This window comes from Amphiura filiformis, chromosome 16, assembly GCF_039555335.1.
Source record: "Amphiura filiformis chromosome 16, Afil_fr2py, whole genome shotgun sequence".
Lineage (NCBI taxonomy): Eukaryota > Metazoa > Echinodermata > Ophiuroidea > Amphilepidida > Amphiuridae > Amphiura > Amphiura filiformis.
This window is the reverse complement of record NC_092643.1, coordinates 42,043,653-42,065,153: the sequence shown is the minus strand read 5'-3', so window position 1 is coordinate 42,065,153 and position 21,501 is coordinate 42,043,653. Positions and strand designations below refer to the sequence as shown.

At 36.0% G+C, this 21,501-nt stretch overlaps 1 protein-coding gene across 1 annotated transcript; it reads right to left on the bottom strand.

Annotated features, from left to right (window-relative positions):
* Positions 1 to 7,727: 7,727 nt before the first annotated feature.
* Positions 7,728 to 20,873, bottom strand: LOC140136015 (transmembrane protein 199-like). Its single transcript, XM_072157723.1, has 6 exons — positions 20,690 to 20,873; positions 14,549 to 14,628; positions 13,571 to 13,660; positions 11,030 to 11,072; positions 10,087 to 10,199; positions 7,728 to 8,877 (listed from the first exon to the last, which is right to left on the bottom strand). Exons 1-6 carry the CDS (start codon positions 20,862 to 20,864, stop codon positions 8,800 to 8,802), a joined length of 579 nt encoding a protein of 192 aa, XP_072013824.1. The 5' UTR covers positions 20,865 to 20,873; the 3' UTR covers positions 7,728 to 8,799.
* Between the last annotated feature and the right edge of the window lie 628 nt (positions 20,874 to 21,501).

Here is a 21,501-nt window from a genome sequence, read left to right as displayed (position 1 = left end):
ATCATTGTTGTAGATGTCATGTTTCTTCCCAAACACAATATAGGTCATTTCCATGAACATAAGAAATTCTGCACAGAATTTCGACAGAGTGTGCCAAGCGTTCCAAGGACTTTTTTCCTTGATTGTCTCTACCGAATGCAAAATATTTCATCTAAATTTCGTTTTTGTCTCATAACTCAAAAACGGAATGTCGTATGAGCTTCAAATTTCACACGATTTGAGAGTGGGTTATATACTTTGCAATCATAATAAAATTGTTGGTAACGAATTTGGTTTACTTAGGGAGTGGTCACCGAAAACACCCCATATGCTAAATTACACACGTTTCATAATTATGGCTCTAAACTGCTCTAAAATGTCGGTTTTTGTCCATAACTCAAAAACAGAATGTTGTATGAGCTTCATATTGTACACGATTTGAGAGGGGATTATATGCTTTGCAATCATAATAAAATTGTTGATAAAGAATTTGGTTTATTTAGGAGTGGTCACTGAAAACACCCCATATGCTAAATTACACACTTTTCATAATTATGGCTCTAAACTGCTCTAAAATGTCGATTTTGTCCATAACTCAAAAACAGAATGTTGTATGAGCTTCATATTGCACACGATTAGAGAGTAGATAATATCCTTTTGAATCATAATAAAATTGTTGATAAAAATGTTGAGTTATTTAGGGATTGGTCACTGACAACACCTCCTATGCTAAATGACACAAGTTTTGTAATTATGGCCCTCTTCTGTATGATACTGAGTCAATTTTCGTTTTTGTCTCATAACTCAAAAACACTACAAATGCATTTTTCGTACAATATCACAATGTTTTGCAGCATGTTTCCAAAATGTTTTTTTAATGTTATTAAAACGTTATGTACCCTTTATGATATAACCTAACGTGTAAAATTTATGTTTTCTCTAAAACTTGTGTTTACTGAGTATAGGCACATCCGAGCGAATCAGAAAGATTATGATGTAACAATTTGAAACAACGCTTTTCTGAATAGTATTTATAACAAAATCGCTTTTGCGATGAGAAAAAATAAAAGAAAAAACAACAACAATTTAATACATTAAAGAAAAATATATAGACCACCATTGGGACTTTCGAACCATGCACATCAGTCAATAGCCAAATGGTTAACAGTGGAGGACTAATCATTTCATACGCTGCCATTGCACAAGCAAAGTAACAAGTTTTGTTCTTTTATAGTAGTCAGGTATTAAAACAGTCTAAATTGTATAGTAGAAATGGCAAAGTGTATCAGTTGCCATAATGACAAAATGGTCCTCAAAATCGACATTTTATGTTTTTGATCATTTTGTCATCTCATGGTAAACGTCACGATACACTTTACATTTCTACCAATTGAGAATGTTTTACACTTTCAAAGGAATGACACCTTGATCTCTTATATGAAATTTGTTAACACAACTTAAATATATATGTTACTTTCAATTCATGAAATGGCAGCGTATGAGCGGATTAGTCCTCAGACTGATAACCTTTTGACTATTGACCGATGTGGTTCGAGTCCCAATGGTGGTCTATATTTTTTAAAAAGTATATTCACTTGTTGTTTTTTCTTTTTCTTTTTTGGTTTTTTTCTCATCGCAAAAGCGTATTTTAATATAAATAATATTCAGTAATGAGTTGTTTATGCGTGTTTATTTCAATTTAAATTGGTAAACTTAACTGTTAACAAATTTTATATCATTCCTGTTGCAATAAAACATTTTCAATTGGTATAGCAAATGTAAACGAACGTGGCGCTTCGTGAGATGCGGCCTAAAAACATAAAATATCGATTTTGGACCATTTTGTCATTATGGTAAACTGATACATTTTGAGGTTTCTACTATAGGGTGCTTGCATGGAAGATCACAAAGTTCAAACCATCCTAAAGACACGCTCCAGAGGACATGCAAATGCACGGAGTACAATACCAATCACCTGTTTAACTGGTTTTGATCAAAGTAATTCTTTGTACTCCATGCATTAGCATATCTTATGGAGCGTGTCTGGAGGATGATTTGAACTCATGACCTTCGTGCAAGCACTCTATACAAGTTTACACTTTCCCCGATACCTGATTACTATAAAAGAACAAAACTTGTTACTTCGATTGCGAAATGGCAGCGTGGCGTAGCGGATTAGTCCTCAGACTGATTACCTTTTGACTATTGACCGATGTGAATGGTTCGAGTCCCAGTGGTGGTCTTTTTTTTATAAGTATATTCAATTGTGGGTTTTTTTTTTCTTGTTTTTCTCATCGCAAAAGCGTGTCTTAATAGAAATAATATTCAGAAATGAGTTGTTTCAAATTGTTACATCATGATCTTTGTGATTCGCTCGGATATGCCTATACTCAGCATACACAAGTTTTCCAGAAAACATTTATATATGCCTATACTCAGCAAACACAAGTTTTAGACAAAACATTTACATGTTGGGTTATATCATAAAGGGTACAAAATGTTTGGAGTTTTAATAACATTGAAAATATTTTGGAAACATGCTGCAAAACATTGTGATATTGTAAATAAATGTATTTGTAGTGTTTTTGAGTTAAGAGACAAAAACGAAATTTGACTACAGTAGAGGGCATAATTACTGAAACTTGTGTAATTTAGCATAGGAGGTGTTTTCAGTGACCACTCCCTGAATAACCCAACAATTTTATCAAAAATTTTATTATGATTCAAAAGGATATTATCTACTCTCAAATCTGGTGCAATATAAAACTCATACAACATTCTGTTTTTGAGTTATGGACAAAAACGACATTTTAGAGCATTTTAGAGCCATGATTAAGAAACGTGAGTAATTTAGCATAGGGGGTGTTTCCAATGACCACTCCCTAAATAAACCAAATTCTTTATTAACAATTTTATTATGATTACAAAGCATATGATCCACTCTCAAATCGTGTGCAATTTGAAGCTCATACGACATTCCGTTTTTGAGTTATGAGACAAAAACGAAATTTAGATGAAATATTTTGCATTCGGTAGAGACAATCAAGGAAAAAAGTCTTGGAACGCTTGCGTGTAAATAACGGAAAACTGTCACCCCTCTCCCCGTGCAATGTTGAGAACTGCCAATGTCTTCAGCGGTTCCCCAATGTGTTCCAACATTGCTTGATGGGGAGAGGGAAGGTAAATCATTGTTGTAGATGTCATGTTTCTTCCCAAACACAATATAGGTCATTTCCATGAACATAAGAAATTCTGCACGGAATTTCGACAGAGTGTGCCAAGCGTTCCAAGGACTTTTTTCCTTGATTGTAGTTTGGGAACAAGTTACGTGGAAAGGTCAAATTTGTAGGAAAGGTTAAATTTCCTCATTATGGAGATGTCCTGCAGACTGACTTAAAGATTAACAAAAATCAAGGTGCTGATATTAATCGTGGTAAATGGAAGTGATTTAACTAATTACAGACATTCCTCATCAAATAATCATGTGAAATAGATGATCTTTAGCTTCTGATTTTTCATTGTTGAAAACGATTCAATGTTTCGCTGTTTGTCTCAGTTTTAAACTTGCATCCAGCGCATTTACAATGTATGTGGTTTACTTCACAAAGTAAACTATGCAGATGACTTAGATGCATCAATGTTAAATGGTGATAAGCAACAGTGAAATATGATTGAATCCCTAAATGTACCAAAGAAGTTGCACATAAAGAATTAACACAGTACACTATTATGGTATTTGCAGTTACTTTGTTTTACATCTTAATAAATCTATCACATGTATCTTTTCTTCATATTGCACAAAGCTGTTTCAAGTACTATCAGATAAATCGTCTGCATCATGTACTGTCATATTTTCAAAAGGCTGGCTTATGTGATTTTGATTTTTATTATCAATGTTGTATTTCATAATGTTATTTTACATTTCGGCATGCTTCTTTTACGAATGGATTGTAATATTGCGATAATACCTGAAAATTAATATAGATATTTAATTTTACAGTGTATCTCATCACAATTAGATGAATTAAATTATACAACAATCACAAAAGGCATGCTTTAGAGATACAACAGTATGTGGAGCAGACGACGAAATTAAGTCAATATGCAAATCACAATTGTTTATATTCTGTAAATGCTTATTGGCCAATTCTAGACTAACAGTGGGCATAAAAACTTAATTAGGCCGAGTAAAAAAAATACATGTTTCTCGTCCGCGCCCTCCTCCGTTTTTGAATATTTTTCAAATTTCTTTTTATTTTGTAAACTTTCAGTTATAACTTGTTTAAAAAGATGTTTCAGAAGTTGAAACTTATTTTACGGCTTTGTAAATGCATAATACATCATTTCAGAAGAGTTTTGTGATCACTAGAGGGGCCTACATGTACCTCTCAAAACAATAGAATAAAAAGGGCCTCCTCCTTTTTCTCAGATATCAATCTGTATGTTGAATACCCAAAATATGGTGCCAAATACAGGTATTTAGCGTCGTTTTCCAATAAAAAATAGAAAATAAAAAGCACCTCATCCTCCTAATTGTCAAAAACCCGGACGAGAAACATTTTTATTTTTACTTGGCCTTACAAACAAATCTCAAAATGAATTACAGGACATAAGACCAGCGTTCGAAATTTTGGTTGTCCGGTTGCCCGGGACAACTAAAAAAGTCGCCGGACAACCAAAAATACTGACTCGGTTGTCCCCCGGACAACCATAAATCTGTAGCCAAAACTCACCTTTGTACGTGTATGAGTACACATGTGGTTGTGGGGAACTTTGTTCCCAGTACGGACAACCAAAAACTTAGACGGACAACCAGAAGTTTAACCTGGTTGTCCGTGGGACAACCATTTATTTTTCCTTAATTCGAACACTGCATAAGACCCTTGAAAGTCGATTCTTAGTTACCTGTCCCTAATTGAGGCAACTATTTTATTATTTGATTTGACATAATTATATCTCATTTATATGTGACATAACTTTATATTTGCACAAGTTGATGGCGCAAGTCAAAACATAAACATAAACAGTTTCACAAAATACTTGCGCTTGTTTTGTGTGAAAATATCCAAAATGAACATTTAAAAAAATTACTGTCATGAAAATATGTTAAAATAGGAGGAAATGTCTGAGTTTTTGAGGGCTCAAAATGTGTATTCAATCAAAAATCTTCAGTAAATTGACTCTTTAAAAAAAGGAGTAAAATTAAGAAATGCAGGTGACAGCAACTTTCAAGAGCCTAATACATGTAAGTTATTTTCTGGTAGGAATATATATACAGTAAGCCAAAGAATTAAGGTACCAGTTATGTTCACCCCAGTATATCCTAAACAAAGACAGATGTCAAAATTAAAACAGGCAGCCACTCATTACTTTTTAGCTATGATTTGAGACCTTATTTGTTGTTATTGGTTGAGAATTAAAGAAACAGTGATCTGAAACGTAAGGAAGAAGCAAAATCAAAAGTTGCAGTTTTGTGTGGTAATCAATGAAAGCATGACACTAGTTTCAACATGCTAATCAATGGAAGCATGACGATGTTTCCTTCTTCGATGACGCTTATGTACAAATCAATAGGTTTGCAATGGAGCAAACTGCAACTTTTAAATTGGCATCTTCCTTGGGTTTTTGGATGTTGTATCTTTATTTCTTGAACGTTTTCAACAAAAGAGGTCTTAAAATTCGAGCTAAAAGACACGGCTATTGACTGCTTGTTCCAATTATGACATACCTGTCTTTGTTTAGGATATACAGGGTGAACATAACTGGTACCTTAATTTTTGGCTTACTGTATATAGCCATGTAGAAGGCATATGTTTGTAAAGCAAGGCCATTTTTGTGAATTCTAATTGCATTTTTAATCAAATAGGCAATTTGTTCTTTTCTGATACCTAATTCAAAGTCTGGATGATAAAATGGTGCAAAACAATCACAGTTAGTGTGCCTTGTTATGGAGTAATTGTTATTGTTTTGGAAGTACATTAATGAAAAATATCCATTTTGACTTCCTATACTATAATGGTAATAATTATTTAGCACCCTCCTCCCCTTGCAACGATTGAAGCTCCCGGGTGCTAATTAGATTGAACACAGTACATGTATATAGAATATAATTATTTTCATAAAATGAGAAATAGCTAGGTGCTCAATGCTACCTAAATTGATAGTACTACAAGATTCATGTTAGGGCCACCTGCACATATACACCATCACCAAGGTACTTGGCTAGGGGAGTACCAGTGCAGTACCACTGCTGGTGGGTCCTGTTCATGCCTAGATCAGTACCTTCAGTATCAGCATTGGTACTTTTTAAGTACTTTGTGTGTACCAGTCGAGTACCTTGATGATGGTGTACCTGTGCATGTAGTCCAAATAGGAATTCATCTTATTGTATCTTTGGTGACAACTTAACTTTATCCTGCCAGCCATAACTTAATTGGGATTATTATTGCACCAGCATGCAGAGATAAGCTAGGAATGTTGCATCTGGCGTCATCTTTGAGAAACGTGGCATGTTTTTCCATCCAAAGGTGTTTAGGAACCAAAATATATTCATCTCAATATGTACATTTCTTAGGGAACTAAAGTTTGATGTTGTCTTATAAATGAAAGTGCTTTCAATTAGAAGGCTGACCTCCTCCCTCCCTGAAATGTAAGAGTGAATTTTAAAAAAATTCAAACCCAAATGATCAACTTTGATCGATATTTGAACTTGTTCTTTGCAAACATAATCTGACTGTTTGACTCCCTCCCCGTAATGAAATGACTTTCGTTTATAGGGCATCATTGAATTGTTTGTTCCCTTAGAAGATGGTCTGATCAACAACCTCAACCCCACTTTTTCTCCATCAATGGGACTCCTGTAATGATAGGGGAACATAATTTTTCATCCTTGACACTAATTTAATAATTGTTGTATTAGTGCAAGAATTCCTGTCATTTTACAGGAGCAACATTTCTGTGTTTCATTTTGTTTACTTACGTCCGTATGCACAAAATCAAAGTTATGACCAAAATCCGGGCCCCTGGTATAAAAATGGGTCCAATTTTCTTGGAAAAATTGGTATAAATATGGACCAACTTTCATATTCTCTGAGGCATGTCGATATTCCTACTCCAACCAAACTTGAGTACCCCCCATGAGGTTGGTGATCGGCTCATCCTCCTGTAAGACTTCATTAGGTTTCACTGCCTGAACAGAATTGATCACAACTTGAATTCTCTCCCGAGGTTAGTAGATTACCAGAATGTCATAGCTAGAGGCAGTATATGACACAGATGGGTCATTGTGTTGATAGCTCATAATGAGAATTATTACCGCAGATTTCGTTGAAAAAGGAAGTGAGACATAATAAAATTCTGTTCAGGCAGTGGAGCCTAATGTTGAATTGAATATAATTATTAAACCAGACACGCACAAGAATACTCGTTGTAAAAGAAAATTTTCTTTTATGACATTATATACTTATTCTTGTACGTGTTTGTTTTCTATATTAATGCTGACACAGTTTATTTCCTATTTTTTATTTTCTAATTTATATTAAACCATAATACAGTGGACACTCATTAACACGAAGCTGTGCGGAATTCAAATTTTACTTCTTATCAGGAGTTTCTGTTACCCAGTTTTAATAACATGTGAAATGTATGCTTGGGAATGTAAAACATACTTCTTGTTATCAAGAACTTCATGTAAAAGGTTTGTGTCAACGAGTTGCCACTGTACCAGTATACCAGTATTATTTTATACTCCTAAACCTAGACTATATAAAGTATAATACATCATGTATATTTGTCCAGCTCTGAAGTCAAATGATTATTGTTTCTTGTAGATTATCTTTTATTATTAGTACTGCTGTTGAACCAGAATATCAGTTACCAATGATATAGGCAACATATTCTCACACTAATATCAAATTTCTTCTTTTAATTCTTCACAAATTACTGTGTCAGAAATACAAGCATCATTGTGAAAGAATGCAAAGAGATTCTTGCAGATGGTTTGCAAACCAGATTCCTGAAAATGGGTTGAATATGCACACATCATTTTGATAATGGGTTATTTCATTTAAACCCATACACGGAAGACATGGCCTTAATCTTCCAAACAGGGAGTGTGAATTTCAAATGGGATTACCTGAATGAGTGACACCATTTGTAATCACACTCTGTGTGGCAGTGTTTTAGCTAGAAATTGAGGTTTGCCTGTTTCGAATAAAATTACCTGTCCTAATTTGACCTTTAAAACATTTACCAGACTTCTACAGCCCATTGAGGGGTGCAAATATGTGTTGATATGGCCTTGTTTTGAAAATCTGGTCTACTAAAATAGGTTAATAGCCTTTTTCAACACCTACAGTTATAACATAATTTTGCCCGTCCTAGGAGCAAACTCCCCATTTAAAATGACGGGAAGATGGGTGGCTAGCCAAGACACTGCAGTGTGGGAGATTGAGGTGACGTCTTCCATAATGCGTGTATTTTTAGAACTGAAATAGCCCAATGCAACGATCCTATTCAAACTCATTCAACCATTTTTATCTTTTGAGGTATTACTATCAATCAACATGAATCAACCATTTATTTACAACAGTATAAAATATACAGAGATTAATTGAGTTGCTTAGGGAACAAACCAAACGATCGATGAAGACGGGTCCATCTGCCAGGTGTCATATTTGTGTACAATATAGATGGCATAAATTGTGATGTCATTAGGGCAGCTACTGCAGATAGGGCATTCTTGCCACTATTTCCTCGGCATGTTTTCCCCGATGTTTTCCAGTTCAACAGTTTACCTACAGGTAGTCCAGTTCATACTTATCATAATTCATTCTTGATGAAGAAGTACAAATCGGCTGCTGCTGTTGTCAACCCAAATATGAATCCAACCACTACACACTGTAAATTTAAAAAAAATACAATGGAAAACATACAATTATTACCAGTGGCAGCACCAGGAATTTTCTTCAGGGGGGGGGGGATCAACAAATTTTGCACAAAATTGACACAAAAAGTGGAAATTTATGTAATTTTGGGGTTTTGCCTTAAAAGTGTGGAGGGCAAGAAAAATAGTGGGTAAATGCCCCCTTGCACCCCCCCCCCCCAGCACCGCCACTGATTATTACTTATTTTACATACATTTTATAACCTGGCTACTATAGAATAAATATAGATATGGCTAATCCATAGAAAGTCCACACTCCCCCTGTGGAAGATTTTACAGGGGAGTATGAATTTGAAATGGAATTAGCACATTAGTCAACTCTTAAACTCACCCACCTTCTGTGGAAGATTCAGACCTGTTGAATATTTCTCAGAGGGTGAATGAATTCAAATGGAGCTGGCTTATGCAACTGTAATTGAAACTCACCCTCCCTCTGTGGAAGATTCAAGATGAATATTTTATTCTTTCACAGGGGTCAGTGTGGGATTTAATTGGGAGGTTGGATGTCAAAATGAAGACACAATGATTAAGAATACAGGACTACAATAATTATTATTTTAATAATGGTGTACCTTGGGCCACAATGGTCAGCGAATTTATAGACCTGTTATCGATTGTCGTATGTGTCGTATTATCGTCGTTTTTGGCCCTAAATTCGACACTTCAAAAGAAATTGTCCTTTTTCGACACTTTACAACACTCATCAAAAAAGAAAAAAATGAAATTTCCATGCTATTTTGTCCAAATAAGCTTACAGTGCGATCATGTTTTCATCAGAAAGTCAAAAATTACCCCCCGAAGTTGACCCGAACCCGGAAGTAGAACGAACCAGGAAGCGTGTTTACACCGGAAGTCGGTGATCGTAATTCATATCGGTATGATTTTAAGCTTATCTATCGACTTTTCAGTATTTTTTATTATCTCATTACGAGTTTCGACACGTGTCTATTGTCGTATTTTTTCCCAGATACAGTGTTGAATTAGAAATCACATGTCGATAACAGGTCTACGAATTTCTACAAAGTGCACCAAGGTTTAATAGGCATTTTTCAGGCCGACTAAAGTTGGTGATCGCCCATCCAAAATACAGGTTGACAGGGCGCTGACTGAATCCTTGCTAATCAGGTTGAAATAATGGTACATCCACTGCAAAATATACTCACATAAGCTGCTGGCTTTCCTGCATAGTATGAAGCCATAAATCCAAAAGTGAAAGCCCCTAGTACTGTCAATACTACATTGAAAACGCCCATGAGTTGTGCCTTTACACTGCGAACTGAAAAAAGAAAAGCATCCAAGTTATTAACACAAATATGTGACCAGTACAACCTGAATGAGCAAGTAAATGTCCTCAATTGTATTCTGAGTTACAGTGTAAAATGGGCATGAAGGTCGTATTCATAGGTACCTCAATTTGGTGCTACGTGTACCTCATTTAATGAGATACACGTAGCACCAAATTGAAATACCTATGAATATGACCTTCATGCCCATTTTACACTGTAACTCAGAATACAATTGAGGACATTTACGGCTCATTCGTGCTGTACGGTCACATATGTGATGCTGATCATGCATAATCAATGAATGATTTAGGATTTGAATAATTGTTATATCAAGTAGCAAGTGGCTGTATAACTAGCTATTAGCAACCCAATAGGAATTTGGCAATTATGTCTGTATATATTTTTATGAGGGGATTGGGGAATTGGGCCATGGTAATTAAAGTTTTAGATTTCCATCCACTGAGTGCATGCTTCGAAACCTATATATACCACAAAACAAGGCTCTGAAACAAAAAGTTCAAGTTCTGGATCGTCAAGCTGTTTATGAATGCTTTATTTACGCAACAATATGCACCTAGCGCCTCCCTAGTACTGGATAATGCTATAATATCTTTGATTGTAAGGATTATTTTGATATCAAAATCTCATTTTGGGTAAAAATGCACTTAGGGCTTTTTGGCTCTGATCCCTCAATATACATTGTATCATCTGGGATAATGGTGATAAAGATATTTCTAATGTGAAAGGTTACCTTGGAAAAATAGCTCTTTAAAGTTTAAACAGTTTTTTACTGATCACCAAGATAAACTGAGATTATTACCTTCTTGTCGTACACCAGCTAGTAAACCCTGGTCACCATATGCCTGAAAATATCAAAAATTTGAGAAACTTTCCATTAGGCTATTGAAACTTGATGTTGAGTTTAGCGTCCCATTTTTTTCAGCTCATAATGAGGCAACTATTTCATTATTCATTATTCATTATTTCCAAGGTTTCATTATCAGCGGCCTTTTACCAATGCTTATGCACTTTTGTTCATTCTAATTGGGTATCGCCAGTCGCATTATAATGTCACAAACACACATAAACATTTATAAAAGTATAATTATCTTGCCTTTTGTTTTTCAAGTTTTAAAACAAACTAAATGTATATTCCGAAGTATACCATGTCAGTCTTCTTCACTCCAATTTGTACTAACCTCTCCGTATACATTTTTTACATTTATACCAATTTGTCAAAACTAGGTCTTTCCTAGTTAAATTATTTACAACATCAACAATCTGGTAAAAAAAACATTTGGGCTAGGTTGATTTCTCTTCTAGTCTGCCCTGGTATCCCAAAGGTATAATTGAAATAATTGGATAGAGCAAGGGTCAAAAACCTGTATATTTTTAATGCTTAAATATTTAGATGGATTCATCTAATAGTTCTCAAGGCTTTCTATAGTTTTTGAAGGGTTCAAATACAAAAAAAAGGGGTTTAAAAATTTTGCAGAACAAATTTTCATTCTGGTTTAGAAGTAATTTGCAAAATAATGAATTATTTTCAGATTTTACATCTCAAATGCGGCACAAAATTCATAACGTGGGCGGTGGACGCTAAACTCCGAATCAAGTTTCAAGTGCCTTAGTTCCAGTACCATACCATAACAAGGCAATATTCAGAAACTTTTTTTTAAATACTCTGATAATATATAAAACACTACCAAATAGAAATCTTGTCAGCCTGCATCCCCTATATATGATAGGCCTATACTCAGTATTCAGTATTTTTGTGCTACAATACTATTCAGCAAATTACTTCAGCGGTGTCCGTATGCTCTTGTCTGATTATCGTGCAAAAGGAACTAGGCTATGCAGTTTGCCTAGCGAATCAGGTACCGATATGATGATGACATGATTTAATTAGCCAATCAGAGCCCCACTTCCATATACGCCATAAACTGCGCCAAATAGGCAGACAGCTGAAGTACTGTGCAGAAAACTATAGGGCAAAATGGACTTAAAATTTGTATTAATAATTAACAGCAAGTTGCTCCTGCAATGGAAAAATTACCTTTTTTTGTGAGGTTACTTTTTTGCGAGGTCCTGACATACTAACATTTTCAGAAAATGTTTGTTAATCAGGATATAAGGTATAAAACGGTCATAATAACACTCAGAAAACAAAACATTCTAAGATAATGTTATTTCACAAAATATTTTGTGAAAATGATAGACTTCACCGTAGTCCACTTGCCCATTTTGCATACTCTGGCTATTACATTTAAGCATAAAACGCTGTTTTGTATTAATGTGTGTGCAATTGATAGATTTTCACATCTGATATTTTCAGTCACCATACTCCCTCTGTTTGTTAGCTTCCCAAGTGGACTACTTACTTTGACTTGTGGTTAACATTTTTAACACGAGACTCTATGGAGAGTTAGGCCAATTTCTGGCATAACTAAAATTGGCCATGATGTAATGCATCTTTTAAATGGATCTGGCTTGTGATTGGTCGCCCAGATCTCGCTATTGTTTAAATCCTCCGGGCACGTGCTATTACCATTGACTACATCGTACATAACAATCTATGGAATTTTGCGGCACGTTTGTGGTGATGCGAAAGTTAATCTCTCAGTGGTGCATGGACGCACATTTAGCGTGTCTAATACTACCATGCCGAGTACTTGTGGTTACATTGGATTGATAAACAAGTACCAATTGAAAAGTCCCGGGGTAAAGTTCTGCTTAAAAGTCAAAGTACATAGTCAAATTTTCACGATCAATAAACTGGTAGATTCAAAAATCAGAATTGTTTAGTATTTAAGTGAGCCATTATAATTATGCAAGATATGTTGCATTCAATAACTTTTATTGTCACTAAAAATCTAATTATATAAACTCTTTATGACCATTTTACCATTGAGCACTTTAATTTTAACATGTTTTTAAACATCGGTATATTAAATTTTGAGTTCAACGGAATGCGTTCATCATGATTAAATAATAATAACATATTTTTTATCAAAATTCGACTTTGGCATAGTCTATGAAAATGATTGCCAAAAATTATTCTCCAAAAACATTTTGATCATATTTTAAAAATGTTGTAGTGGTTTTTCATATTTAAAATGGTTTTTTTATGTTCCCATGATGACCTTTACTGTAACCCAACATTTGAATATTATATATAAACATTTTGACCATAACCAAAATGCATTTATAACCATAACATTTCAAAAACATTTTCGTGTTTGCTGGGTTTCACCTGATACCAAAATCTGCATGGTATGGTGATGGAGTAAAGTGTTAAGATGACTGCCATCCGGGTCACACACACACAGAGAGAGAAAGAGTATTTGCAATAAATACTTACATCAGCATTGACATTCCTTGTCATTAGTTTATATTGTTTATTTTCTTGTTCTGCTTTTAATTGCTCTAATCTAGCCAACAGCTCAGGATTCTAAAATTGTAAAAGCAAAATATCAAAGTTATTTCAAAAATTCTTTGTCAAGTCACAAGGTAGTTTTTGTACAAGTCAAAAGTCACAAAACTAGCTACTCCAGTCTATGACCCTGTTCACATTAGAAGATTACTTCATTCGACGAAGATAAGTTAATAATCTTGATAAAACTAATTAAGCATGCGTACACATTACGCTGAACGAAGATCGAACAAAGACATTGCACTGTACACATTTCAGAAAAATTAATGAAGCTCGAACGAAGCTATTAATACCCGGCTATTATTTAAGCCTGTGAAGGTCACTTGGCACATGATCACTTTCCTTCGTCGAACGAAGCGATTTTAATCTTCGTCGAAGGAAGAAAAGTGCGTACACATTAGGAAAAAAACATTTTTAATCTTCGTTCGAGGTTTGTCGAAAGGAGAAAATTTTCTAATGTGAACAGGGTCCAAGTCGTATGGCTCAAGTCTACAACATGTGTTAGTGCAAGAAAGTTGATCTGCATTTTTGGCATTTTACAGGAGTGGCATTTTTATGTTTTGCTGAAACCCCTATTTGATTATTAATACCCATGAAAATATGGTGGATGAAATGGCAAAGATTAGGCCTATAAACAATATTATGTATCACGTCTTAGAAAAAAGAATTAATTTGCAAATCCTGTCTGTACTAATCGGCACTCTATGGGGAATGCACATGGCCCCAGCCGTTTTAAAAGCAATAATCCATTAATGGCTTCAATTAATAGGCACATTTCACAAATTTTCAGCCTTTTTCCCCACTTCTGAAGGGCCACATCCCCCCTCAGGAATCCCCATACGTTGCACATGCGCTTGATCACATAAGCTTTATTTTCCTTCACAGCTTTCAATAAAACATACTTACTCTTTCTGGTTCCTTTAATGGTGGAAAATAAACTTCACTTCCTTCTAAAATTTCATGAAGGTATATTTCTTTTCTAGTACCTGTATAAAACAGAAATGTTTAGAATAAGTACCACATTAAGGTTATTAATTATTTTAAACTGTTGTGATTTGGTAGTTCACAGCATCTTACGAATGGTAGTGAGCTTTGGCAAAAACTGCATTGCTCAATTCATAGCGGCGCGAGAAGAATTAAAATATCACAGATATACTTTTATAGGTGCTGCGGGTCTTGAGTTACGTTGTAAAGAGGGCTGAAACAACAACACTTTTGTAAAACGTACATAACTCATTAACAACAATAAATTCAGCAAGTTTGCAAAGTATACGATTTGTAGAATGAACTTTTGCAAAACATCAAGGTATTAATTTTCAATAATATATTGATCTAGATAATGAAAATCGATTTTTAGGTTGCTTCGACCAACAATACCTCGTCTACCCTTAACAGTACTTTAATTACCGTACTACAATTAAAAACTACTGTGAATTGGCTACTCATACTACTATAGTTATTCAGCAAGGTTTAGGTCCTTCAGCGGTGTCCAGCTGCTCTTTCTACATGTAATTATTGTATAAAAAACTAGGTCACGCGATGCTACGCAGCTTGATCAGTGAATAAGCCGATGTGATGAAGTGAATATAGCAATCAGAATCCCACATTGTGTGTTGTAGGGCTCGATTTAGAGGGGTTTTACATGAACAAATGCATGTAACTTTGGCTCTGTGCATGTAGAATTTTGCCTGTGCATTTAAACTTTTGTGTTATTCAGCCCATTTTGAGGAAAAAATCAGAGATGTGCATGTGTTGCCGTGTTGATGTTGCTAGAAGTCTAGCCACGAATTTGCTCACCGGTAGTTTCACATTCGTGGCTAGAGACCATTGCATTCAAAATCTGGTCAGTTTTGCTGAAGCATGACACAGTGTGAAGCAATGGAAGTTCAGAAGTAAACACAGCCAACCACGACAGGCGATTGCATCAAATATGTTGCTAAAATTCCACTTTAATTTTAGACTGTTCAATATACTCAGCCAATTTTACTCACTCAGATACAGTTGACTCATTGAAATAACTTTTAATCAAGATTTCAACATTAACACAATAAATAACATCTAACTAAACCGAGGGCCATCATGCGCCTTTTCCGTTAAAGGTCAAATTATACGCGACCTTTGCAAAAATGACTGTCGCACTCTTGGGTACATGCTTTTTTACCTTTCCCGCGGAAAATTTCGATTTGAAATGTATCGTATTATGTGTAGCCAATCATCCTGGGCAATTTACAAATAACTTGTACAATGTGTTGAAAATATCTTCACAATTCTCTACTTTTGTCGATAGAATTAGTGATTTTTGTGTTTGCTTTACCTTCAAATTTATTTGATTTCCATTTTGTCTGCTTTTGTCGTTAGAATTCGTGATTTTTGCGTTTGCTTTACCTTCAAATTAATTTTCGTTGCTAAGGACTTCTAACCCGGATATTTTCTGTCTTAACGCTTTAATCAATCTCATTTTTAGCCAGACAAGTAATTTCAACCTTTATCTATCGATTAGTCTTTGTCCCAAATAGTGAACTTAAAATTCAAAGCTTTTTAAAATAATGGTTTAAATTGGTTACCCAGATTCGCCCATCGACGAAAATTAAGTAAACAACTTTGTGGCGCCCAAGCGCGACATTTATCTGCTTTCAGTGAAATACGTGTGAACCTTCTCAATGTTGTTGTCGCTTTTCATACCCTTTTCATCCCGGCAGGTTTTTGTCTACCTAAAATCTTGATAAATAAGCCATGTTTCTAATCATATGCAAATTCCTGATTCATGAACTCGCACCATTTTTAAAATATAGTACCGTAGTTTTTGTTTTCTTTTATCTCAATTCATGACAAAAATTTGTGTTTATGTGCCCATATCATATTCCTTGCAAAGTTACGGATTTTTGTGTGAACATATATGGAATGGCCTTTCTTGAAGATATATAAAATATATAGCTATTAGGAGTTGTAGAGAGAATTTTGGAAGCTTTTAAAACTGCAACCCAAACCAAGCAAATTTGAATTTTCACTGTGTGCGTATTCATAGCGTACAGTTTAATAATATCGCGTCAAAGTTGAATGGCCCTCCAACTGTAAAGTGCAAAAAATGTTGACGCTGTCTAACTGAAAAATTATAGCAACATACTCTAGCATCGAATGCGTTTCAACTATTGTGTGCAAATTCAAAGGCAGCTAGAGTTCTCAAGTAATGTTGATGCCGTAAATAGTTGTCAAAAATTGGCAGACCACTGAAGAATTTTGCCAAAAATATATAGTACGGTATCATTACTTCAGTATTTATTGGGTGATAATAAATGAGCACTGCCAAATTTTGGCAAATTTAATATGGTCGAGTCAATGGGTATCCTTTCAAAACAGTGTTGGAATTAAGCATTTTTTATGTGTAGCAAAATTTGCTTTCATTACTTTTCTCTTGGTACATTCACATGTAAGTCTATGGCATAAAAATGCTACTCAACTCCAAAATTGTGTAGCAAGTTGATAAAATTGTGTACACATAGCATTTTGCTACGCGATACTAGTCGGTGTTATGCACGTTCAGTTTCCCATGCGTTTGAATGGGAATTATTTTGCCTACTCGCCAGAAGTTTAGGGAGCACATTTCTTCAATATTTTGACAAGTTGACATCAAATGTTCTATTCTATATTGTTTGGCAATAATGTCTTTTTGCCAATAGTACGTCCAAAGTTGTAATTTTGGGTTTTTGATCTCAAAGATCGGATAATTTTATTCTCCATGCCAATTCGGCACCCTTCGCAAGGGTGGAGAATTTGGCAGAATTTTGACGATAATTTTTGGACACTAAAATGCATTCAGTCCTTAATTTTATTTCAACCGAGTCTTAAATTAGCAAGCACAATAAGGTGGGTGTCAATGTTATACTTTTGATGAAATTTTTTGAATATCTGACCTGCGCAAACTGTTAAGGGCATTTCGTGATCATCTTCCCCCCCATTTTTCTCAAAAAAAGTTGAGATTTTTATATCACTGGAAACCTCTTGAACTTTTCATGTACAAAATATATCTTGCAGATTATTTCGTTTAATAAAGATATCGTGAAATTTGAATTTCGTTCTGGAATAGGCCTACCAGAACCAAATTACAACACATTGTCTATGGAGCAGTGCAATACACATAATCATGCATAACTCGCAAACGTAAAATCGGAATCAACTGAAATTTTGGGAATAATGCTTCCGTCAATTGCAAGCCCAGCTACCAGGGACCCGGGTACCGGGGCACAAATTGTGGGTGAAACCCCCGGTACTGTCCCCGCCCATGCCAGCCGGGTTTCAACATCGCTGATTTCCCCGCTATGAAATCAGCAGTAACACTCGGGTAACAACCCCGGCTACATAACGGTATCATGGCCCCGCTACCGGGACGACTGTTTGTACATCCCGGGTACAGTCCCAGGTACCGGGGATGTACTTTCTGGTAATTTCAGGGTGACAGTCCCGGGTATTGTGCACAGTGCCCGGGTCTCTGGTAGCCGGGCTTGCAATTGACGGAAGCATAAGATTTTTTCGTGGATATTTACTGAAAAATGTCATAAAAAGGATCACGAAATACTCCTTTAAGTGTGTATTTCCCATAAACAAAATGGTGTGAGCCAGTCCTTAGGTACGGTATATATCGTAGGACTGGCGAGCGAGTCTAACGCGATTCCGATACCAGCAATTTCAATTTCAAACGCTGTTTCAAAATCTGTAACACTCTTCCATTTCAACCCACATACCAGTTTATGTTATTGCTTGTTTTTCAGGTTTCACCTGGTTTAATATATTTATATGACTTTAAAACAGGGCTGTCAACTCTCACGCATTGGCCGTGAGTCTCACGCATTGGGTCACTTTCTCACGGTCTCACGCCAAGGTAGTATAATCTCACGCCTAGGTAGTAAATCTCACGCAAGAAGCTGGAAAATGAGTAAAATCTCACGCATTGTCATAAATAATTTGTTGCTCCTACCCCCCACAAACAAACTTGTCCCATTGGCACTGTACAACTCTATGAATAAAGGAGCTGTGGTAGCTGTGTGGCACCATTTACATGTGAATTATATTATGCCAAACAACCACAGATGCTAGCCAGATCAACCAGCATAAATAGCGCCCCTCATTAAAATGACATCACATGACATTCCAGCTCAATGCATACAAAATTTTCAAAACTGAAAACATGCAAGTTTCATTCTTCTAGAACTCGAGTTAAAAATTAAACTGGGGGTCCAGCTATTTTGAATCTAGAAGATGAAAGTTTATTGTAAATGCCTGTGTGTGAATTTGTGCTGCCCAGTCCCATCTTCATGTTGCCCGGAAGCAATATGCGCAAGGATTTTCCCCCTAAATTTTCAGATCCCATGCCTGTGATTGGTCAGTTCTGTGCATGTGATGAGTGCATGCATTCAGTGCCAAACTAATGTGCATACCTTATAGTTGTGTTGGTAGTTTGTATGTGGCCCTCCCCCCCCCCCCCCCACCCCTAGTCACTGTTATCGGTTTTCCCTATAGCCGTGTACTCCGAGCGGACTCCCTAAAGTCCTAGTGAGTAGATTTTCTTGCAATATTTGGCCTATTTACCTTCAAATGTGATCCCTACATGTACTTTGATTCCAGTAGAATATGCAGAGGAGAAAAAAATCAATTTTTGGCGTTTCTGATCGTCAAGATGAAACAATTTTCAGGACAAAATCCGTCGTCCGTTCTCGGTCGCATTTGTTTAGTCGTCGGTAAGATGGGAGGAGCTTACGGTGTACTTAATTGATGGGAATGTTCTATTATGCGTAGGGGAGAAAGATTTATATTGTTGTGTTTCGCAAACATGGCTTATTTTTTAATGTGCTATGTGCATATGTATATATAAAGAAATACAGAACTGTATAAATTATTCTTGAAGGAATCTGAAAACACTTTATATCTCTGAAATGTGTATATCTGTTTTGTATTTTTCCCCTATGGTTACGATATCGTTGATGCTGGCATATGCTATCCATTATGCTATTTTCGTGACACAAGTATGTCAACAATGACATGAATTAGCCAAGTGACTTGCAATCTAGAAGATATAGAAATAGTAATGCTAAAAGATTTTATTTAATTATAATAATATTATTGATATTTTTGGTGGTACGCATACGATTAATAATGATATTGGTGTGTTTTCGATATGTGAAAATTAGGTGGCCATCAATTTTAGCGTTTATATTTTCACGCGTGACCTTGTTGTTAATCTAATTACCAGTCGTTCAAATCCATATTTATTGCTGGCATTTTGGGCTTATTTATTGTTGCATTAGCAACCCTGGATATTCCTTGTTGTCGTCTCACTCCCTATGCCGTTAACGCACTGTACGTGTGATCTTCCCGCATCACGTATGTCACCCACTGAATTATGAAGTGTTGCTAGTTTATCTCACCATTTTTGGGCGCTGACCTCAATGCTTACCAATTAGTGCGACTGGTAAATGCAGGCTACAGCGCATGCGCAATAGCATTTGTTACATTTCACTGATTTCAGTTCGTGATCATTTTTGTGGGGCATGGTGAGAGAGAGGCGTCATCAAATCATCTTTATTTGCGAAATTGAAATGATATTGCGCTTTCAAGAAGTAGGTAAGAATACCTCCAATGGTTAGATCCCAGTATGAGTACAGTTTTATATGCATAGTCCAAATTTCAAAGAAATTTTTTAAATGGAATAGCGGTAAAGTCTAAAAGCGTATTTCTCCATAGAGATAGCGTGTAAATCAAATTTACACACAAAATGGGAAATACGAGGCCATGGACATAGGAACGGCGTCCATGAGCCTCAGCGAGTCTACCCACCCCCCGCTTTTCACATTCTCGAGCGTCAATAATCATGGTACAAAATGAACATTGGAGTCGGCAAATCGCGGTACGCCTGTCTCACGCCAAGCAATTCCAAAATGTTGACAGCCCTGCTTTAAAACTGTCTTGACCTGTTTTCCAACATACATTGTAGCCTGTTTATCCTGTCGAATTCTGCGACTACAACAAAAAAATCAATAAGCTTATCATACTCACTGTATTTAAACGCTTTGTATAGCACATCAAACGGCAAACCTTCTGTCACATTTTTCCCATTGTCTTGTTGATAATATTTTAATTCCTTCTGTATAACATCTGGTAGGTTTTCTTGGTTTAAAACATCATTAATTAAACAAGAAACTCGCTCGGTGACTTTCACAAGTGATGCCATTTTGTACACTATCGGCAGCCTGTGGTCAATTAATTATCGTGATTACAGGCGCACATCACTAAATCAACTTGCATGCAATTTTTTTCGACGGCCGGGCAGGATTTTTTTTTAAGTTTATATGTAGAGCTTTTGTGACATCACGATAGTGAGTGGTCACCTGAGGTTTAATCTAGCGTTTATTCACTTGACATTTATCGCTTGCACGACATAATGCTCAAGCCAGTACCGTGTGAGCCAGTACATCACGATGATGAGCTATTGAAAGGTTTATTCAGATTCCCTTTTATTTTACAAATTAAGCGTACTGCTAGCCATCCAGCGCGCATTATTGGCACAAGGTCCAATGCAACGGCCCCCCAAAATTCGCCCCCCCCCTCTCGGCCTGCCAAAAATCGCTCCCCCCTCTTGGCCCGCCAAAATCTTTGCCCCCCCCCCCCCGTTTCCGTACTGTTTTTCCCAAGCCTTTTCAGAGCATTATTGTGTGCCAAAAATTGCTTGCTCCCCCCTTCGGCTCGCCAAAATTTTCTTTCCCCCTAGACTTGTAGGTACCGGTCATAAGCACTGGCTCGGTTATTCAAGACCACAGGCCCGGGAGCACAGGCTCAGCTGATTGTGAAGTGCAGAAGTGGTTGACGTA